At 50.6% G+C, this 7,018-nt stretch overlaps 1 protein-coding gene across 1 annotated transcript; it reads right to left on the bottom strand.

The window, feature by feature from the left end:
• Window positions 1–729: 729 nt before the first annotated feature.
• GP1BA (glycoprotein Ib platelet subunit alpha) lies at window positions 730–3,468 on the bottom strand. Its single transcript, XM_054575631.1, has 4 exons — window positions 3,400–3,468; window positions 1,992–3,105; window positions 1,581–1,799; window positions 730–1,322 (listed from the first exon to the last, which is right to left on the bottom strand). Exons 2-4 carry the CDS (start codon window positions 3,097–3,099, stop codon window positions 730–732), a joined length of 1,920 nt encoding a protein of 639 aa, XP_054431606.1. The 5' UTR covers window positions 3,100–3,105; window positions 3,400–3,468.
• Window positions 3,469–7,018: the final 3,550 nt, after the last annotated feature.

Raw genomic sequence — 7,018 nt, 5'->3', positions numbered from 1 at the left:
AGACAGGTGTCCCAGCCACTCTCCATTCTCCAAAAGAACCTAATTCTTTTTGAAATTATTTTATTAGGAATTTTCCTTTTTAAAATTTTTTTTTATTTTTAGAGAGGGGAAGGGAGGGAAACATCAGTGTGTGGTTGTCTCTTCCGTGCCCCCAGCTGGGGACCCGGCCCAAAACCCAGGCATGTGCCCTGACTGGGAATTGAACTGGCGACTCTGGTTCACAGACTGTCAATCTATTGAGCCACACCAGCCAGGTCTTGAAATTATTTTTTTATTATACAAATAATATGATGGTAGGGAACTAGAGAATGCCAAGCAAAGGAAAGGAAAACCATATTTGTAACACCCAGAGACAATCAGGGCTCACGTCTTGATCAATTACTTCAAAGTTTTAATACACAGATAAATGTGGAGGCCCTGATCCATGCTGCTTTTTATTGGCTTTTTCCTAAAACTTACCCAAAGTGGTGGTAACCTAGTGGTCTGAGAAACGCTCCCACCCCCATCCGATGCAGCACTGAGAGCTGTTTTCCATGACCCACCCAACTCCATCTCACAACCGCTCCTCATTTGCTGGGCCTGAGGTGTTTCTGCAGTGTGAAGAGACTTCTGAAGAAGGAAAAGTAATTAAGACTTCCCCCAACCCTGTACTTTTTACTCCCACCCAGCCTGAGTTACATCCTAATAGAAGACCCATCAGAGCCTCTGAAGTCCCCAAATCACCCACCCTCAGAGGCTGTGGCCAGAGTACCTAATGCCCACTGTACCCAGCAGGTCCTGACCACGACCCAGACTCAGGGCTGAGGGCCGCCTTCCTGCCACCAGAGGCCCCATGCGGCCGTTAGGCCGGACCCACAGGAAGAGGCTGGAGCGGAAAGTTGGGAGTGTCCCTTGAAGGAAAAGCAGCCAGGCCCGCGGCACAGCGACTTGCCTTCCCCTCTGCAGCTCCACGTGTGTGGTGTGCTTGGCTGTGGCCAGAGCAACAGACTGGCCAAAGTCCAGGGCCTGTGGTTTCATGTGTCGGACCCAGATCAGCAGCAGGATGAGGACCACCGAGGCAAAAAAGAGCCAAAGGAGACCCAAGATGTAGAAGCCCAGGGGGAGGAGACAGCAAAAGTCAGCATTGAGAAAAGGGTCATTTCTGGAGCTAGCCACATTTCCGTCAGCCACACTACGGACATTTGCGAAGTCAAAAAATTCAGTGATGATGGTTGTGGATTCTAACATAGGGAGTGAGATGGATTCTGTGGTGGTTAAGAATATAGTTGTTTCTGAGATGGTCTGGATTGTGGTGGGTTCTGCGGTGGTTGGAGTTGTGGTGGGTGGGGTTGTGGTGGGTGGGGTTGTGGGTGGTGGGGGTTGTGGTGGGCGGGGTTGTGGTGGGTGTCAGGGTTGTGGTGGGCGGGGTTGTGGTGGGTGGGGTTGTGGGTTCAGGGGTGGTCGGGGTTGTGGTGGGTGGGGTTGTGGTGGGTTCAGGGGTGGTCGGGGTTGTGGTGGGTGGGGTTGTGGTGGGTGGGGTGGGTTCAGGGGTGGTCGGGGTTGTGGTGGGTGGGGTTGTGGGTTCAGGGGTGGTGGGGTTGTGGTGGGTGGGGTTGTGGGTTCAGGGGTGGTCGGGGTTGGGGTGGGTGGGGTTGTGGGTTCAGGGGTGGTCGGGGTTGTGGTGGGTGGGGTTGTGGTGGGTTCAGGGGTGGTCGGGGTTGTGGTGGGTGGGGTTGTGGGTTCAGGGGTGGTCGGGGTTGTGGTGGGTGGGGTTGTGGTGGGTTCTGGGGTGGGTGGGGTTGTGGTGGGTTCTGGGGTGGTCGGGGTTGTGGTGGGTGGGGTTGTGGTGGGTTCTGGGGTGGTCGGGGTTGTGGTGGGTGGGGTTGTGGTGGGTTCTGGGGTGGGTGGGGTTGTGGTGGGTTCTGGGGTGGTCGGGGTTGGGGTGGGTAGGGTTGCGGGTACTGAGGTGGCTGGAGTTATGGTGGCCTTTGGAGCAGCCCACGTTGTGGTGGGTTCAGTAGTGGGTTTTGGAGTTTTGGAGAATGTGATGGATTTTCTGGTGGTCGGGAATGTGGTCCCTTTCTTAGTGGGTTCCTGGGTTGGAGACAAGTAGGGCATTTGGCTGTGTAGAGAAGCAGGAAATTTTGAGTTAAGTAGGCCCCTGGGGGTTGTGTTGGCTTCAGCGTTGGTGACCACAGCCCTTGTGGTGGACATCATATCAGTCGCGTCTTCATAATAGTCATAGTCATCTGCGTCATCCCCGCCTTTGAGAGAGGGGCAGCCCTGGCCTGCGTAGGCAGAGACGGCTGTCCTGACCACATTGACACATTGCACACTCTCCACATTGGGGGTCATGGCCTTGACATCCACACCCTCCCTCCATAAGTAGACATTGTTTTCATTCCTTTTTAGCCAGTGACTGAAATAAAGGATGTCACAGTCACAGAACCAGGGGTTGCCATGGAGAAAAGCAAAAGGCAGGAGGAGGTTCCCAAAGAAGCCCTTTGGTATGGTGCGCAGCCAGTTCCCTTGGAGGAAGAGGGTGTCAAGCTCATCCAACCCATCCAGGAGCCCAGGGGGCAGGTCTGTCAACTGGTTGTCAGCCAGATTGAGCTTCCTGAGCTGGGGTGTGGGCGCCAGGAGGCCTTGGGGCAGAGTCTTCAGCTTATTGCCACGCAGGGAGAGCTCATGGAGATGGCTCAGGCCTCGCAGGGCATCGGGAGACAATGAGCTCAGCTTGTTGTGGGAGACATCCAGGGTAGTGAGCGCAGGCAGTGCCGGTCCTAGGGAGGGCAGGCTCATCAGCTTATTGCGGGGTATTTCCAGAGTCTCCAGCCTTGTCAGCAGCGCCCCTTCAGCCTGCAGCTCGGTCAGCTGGCTGTTGTCCATGTGCAGATGAGTGAGGTGAGTCAGAGGCTTCAGGGCCGCCATGGAGAAGGTGCCCAGGGGGTTCTCACCCAGGCGGAGAATGGCTGTGTCTCCTGGCAAATCTTGAGGCAGCACTTTCAGCCCCCGGTTCTCACAGTTCGCTTCCACCTGCTTGGCCACTGTGGAGATCTCACAGGTGGATTGGGGGTGTGAGGGGCTTGGCAACAGGAGCAGCAAGAGGAGGAGAGGCATGGGGACCTGTGGGCAAGGGGACTTTGAGTGGGCACCCCATTAGCTCCCCGCATTACTCGCCCAGGCCTTAGCCCTCGCGGAAGCCTCCAGGATCCTTTCCAGAAGCTTGGCCCCCACACTTCCCATCCTCTCCAATCCCCTCTTCCACCCTCGCCCGCAAAGCCTAAACGCCAGCTCCAGGTCCACGGCCCTCATCCCTCCCTCAGACCCCTTCGTCTCCTGGCCCCGGCCCCGGCCCCAGCCCCGGCCCCAGCTCCGGCCCCAGCTCCGGCCCCAGCCCCGGCCCCAGCCCCGGCTTACGGGCAGGCAGAAAAACCTCCAAAGGCACAGAGCTTCTTCCAGGGTGTGACTTGCTCCTTCTTTCTTCCAGCTCCAGGGAGGGCCTGGCCAGGGACAGGAAGGGGATGGAGAGGAAATGCCAGCCTGATAGGGATGCCTGGGACCCAGTGAACAGCCTCCCTCCTGACACAGGCCCTTATCACCCCCTTCCACAACTTTCCCCCAAGCCCTCCTGGCTCTATCCCCTCCCACTGGGGAGAGCTCCTCCAACCACCACCTTCATCCAGCTTTTAGAAACCTCTCCAGCTGCCACTCTCACTTCCCCTTGCAGCTACATCCTTAGAGTTGCCTAATTTTAACCCTCACCTCCCTCTGCCTTCTCACTCGACTCTAGGCTGGTTTCTTGTCCCGCCCTCCACTACATTGGTTCAGTCCTTACCAAGCTTACCGGTGCCCCTCGTCCTTCCGCAGCCACCGGACACTTCTCCATTACGATCTTGATTTCTGCAGGCTGCATACTCATGGTCACACCTATCTTGGGACTTGGAACACTAATTTTCCTGGTTCTCTTACCTTCCTGGCTGGCCCTTCTCGATCTCCTCTGTGAATTCCTCCTCTTCTGCCCTTCGTGAAAATGAACCTGCTCCCAGACTTTGGCTCCTTGGCCCTCTTTTTTTCTTATGCTACACGGTCACCCGAGATCATTCTTGTCCGTCCCCTTGCATTCACCTGCCACCTGTACTCCAGCGACCCTCCAAACTTGATCTCTAGCCCAGATCCATCTCCTGAGACCCAGACACATATGTCCCACGGCCTTTTGGATTTCTTGGATGTCCCAGAGACACTTAAACACTCAAAACTGAGCTCATCCTCTCTCCAAGTAGCTTATCCTCCTGTGTTGTCCAGCCTGGTGGATGTACCATCATCCGTTAATTTGTCTGGCCAAGCAATTATCAACCTTTTTCACCTCACGGCACACAAACGAATTACTAAAATTCTGTAGCACACCGAAAAATATATTTTTTTGCCTATCTGACAGAAAATTGGTATAATTTTGATTTACAAAAATAGTAATTACCTACCTTTTTGTTCCAAAGTGACCTTTTTTTTTCAGATTTTATTTGTTTATTTTTTAGAGAGCAGGGAATGGAGGAAGGAAGAGGAAGAGAAACATTGAAACATCGATCCATTGCTTCCTACAAGCCCCGACCCAGGCATGCGCCCTGATCGGGGAGAGCTGAACCGGCGACCTTTCGGTTCACAGCTGGCGCTCAGTTCACTAAGACATACCAGCCAGGGCCCAAACCACCTTTTTTTTTTTTTTTTTTTTTTTTTTTTTAAAGTGCCTATACTCTTATATAAGGATTTCTGGTACCAAGAACTAACCAGTCAGAGGCCAACTTATTATGCAATGTGACCAATAAGATGCAGCTCTGTTATATGACCTATGTATTTATGGTTCATGACAGGACATTTACACATACTATTGTCATTTTTCAAATTTGAAAATCTAAGAGAAAAAATGTCAGTGCCAGTGACTAAATAATCAGGTACCATATGTTTTACACATTCTTGCAGCACCTCAGTGTGCCCACAGTACACTGGCTCTGGCTGGGTAGCTCAGTTGGTTAGTGTCGTTCCAGTATGTGAAGGTTGAGGGTTCAGTCTCTAGTCAGTGCACATACAAGAAGCAACCAGGGAATGCATCAAAGAGCAGAACAATCAGTTGATGTTCCTCAATAAATAAAAAGTAAAAAAAAAAAAAAATCATTCATCTAAGGTGGATACAAAAAAAGTAAACACAAATAGAAACAAAAGAAAAAGAACAAAAAAAGACAAAAATGAAACAAAAACCAAAAATAGAAAAAGAAAAAAACAAAAAAGATAATAAAAAAAAAAAAAAGGAAATCACTAATCTAGCCATTCAATCAATACCAGCAAAATCCCTGATAGTCATCCTTAACTCCTCTTCTCCCTCATCCCCACATCCAACCTGTCACCAAGTTCTGTTTACTTTGCCCCCTAATCTCTCTTAAATCCTCTTCTTTCTATTCCTGCTGCCACCATTCCTAGTCCGGGGTGCCATCTCTACTTTCACTGTAACAGCCTCCCATCTGGTCTCTGAGCCTTCTGACTTTCCTTCTTCCCATTCTCCACTGGAATTGTCTTTCAGAACTTCAAATTTGCTTGAATCCTTCCCCTGCTTAAAACTCATCAATGGCCCTTTACAGCCCTTGGGAGGAAGTCTAAGATCTCTAGCATGACCAATAGACTCCCGTGTGCTCTCAACCTTGCCTGCCTGTCCAGCCTTATCTCTCAACACTCCACCCTTCACTGTAGACCATTCTCTTTCTTGTGTGTGGACTCTGCTCTTATCCCATATCCCCTTCTGTGTAACTCAGAACTTATATGGAAAACTCTAGCATAGAATTTCTTCCTTGCGGAAAGCCTTTCAGAACTTCCCGAAACCGGATTAGGTGCCTGTTTCAGGGATTCAGCCACCACGTCCGTTGGCCCACTGCTCTTCTAATGATTAAAGTGTTCTACCTACTGTCCTCCCAAAAGGGTGCCATGCAACCCCATAAGCCAGCCCCTGTCTCTCGCCACTGGTGACTGGACAGGGGTGCACACCTGAGCCAGATGCAGTTAATCTGTGGACTTGCCATTTATATAATTTACCGGCCGCAAAAAGACATTTAAAAATGTGGAGAAAAGCCCTGGCCAGGCGCTCAGTTTGTTGGAGTGTTGTCCTATATGCTGAAAGGTCACTGATTCAATTCCCAGTCAGGAAACGTGCCCAGGTTATGGGTTTGATCCCTAGTCGGGGTGTGTGCTGGAGGCTACCAATCAATGCTTCCCTCTCACACCGATGTTTCTCTTTCTTCCTCTTTCTCCCTTCTCCTCTCTCTCAAATGAGAATAAACAAATAAACCCTTTAAAAAATGTGGAGAAAATAAGGCAGCAAGCACTAGGAAGTGAGGTGGAAAGTTGCATATAGAGAAACTGTAATGTGGAATAAGGTCCCTGAGGCTGTTGGTTTTTGCTGCATTGGTATCAGAGTTTTTAGTTGTAAGTACACAGAAAATGTGCTGGTTAATTTAGACTGAAAATAAATGTATTAAAAATATATCGACTACTTCATAGACTTGTCAGTGAGGGCTAGAGAACCAGCGTTGGAACTGTGTAGTCAGGACAGTGTCCAGAGTAGGCTGCAGAACCAGTCTGGTGAGCAAATCTCTGCTCCTGCCGCAAGACCAGGTCACTGAAGCTTGCTCCGCTCCACCTGCTGAGCCAGCAACTCGGTGTTGTCACAACCACCCTGCTGCAGAGAGAGAACTTGGCACCAATCCTACTCCTTTGTGATACTAACTCCTTCAAAGTCTAGTGAAAGTCTGATTGGTCGTGGCCTATGACTCGGCTGCAAGGGGTCAGTGAAAGCAAGTATCTTCTATTTCCACCTTCTGTAATAGGAGCCAAGTTCTGTTTCTCCGAGGATTCATACTTTGAAGGGTTTTTGCTCTCATGGAAAAGAGATTCATATGCTTTGGCACCTACTAACATGACCCTATGTTTTACCTTCTTCACTTGTCCATGTCCTTATTTTTGCTTGGGATGAGCCCTACTTGTCATTATGAACTAT

This window comes from Pteronotus mesoamericanus, unplaced genomic scaffold (genome assembly GCF_021234165.1).
Source record: "Pteronotus mesoamericanus isolate MK-2021 breed Mesoamerican mustached bat unplaced genomic scaffold, CSHL_Meso_final contig_317, whole genome shotgun sequence".
Classification (NCBI taxonomy): domain Eukaryota; kingdom Metazoa; phylum Chordata; class Mammalia; order Chiroptera; family Mormoopidae; genus Pteronotus; species Pteronotus mesoamericanus.
This window is presented reverse-complemented; position numbering and strand designations above follow the sequence as displayed.

What these genes read in the sequence shown, in the direction of transcription:
- GP1BA (XM_054575631.1), bottom strand. Translation starts at nt 3,099, where the DNA reads ATGCCTCTCCTCCTCTTGCTGCTCCTGTTGCCAAGCCCCTCACACCCC. An exon ending in TCCAAAACCCACTACTGAAC is followed by an intron (nt 1,800 to 1,991) that starts CCACCACAACGT and finishes CCACAACCCCGA; the next exon opens with CCACCCCAGAACCCACCACA. An exon ending in ACCCACAACCCCACCCACCA is followed by an intron (nt 1,323 to 1,580) that starts CAACCCCACCAC and finishes CCACAACCCCAC; the next exon opens with CCACCACAACTCCAACCACC.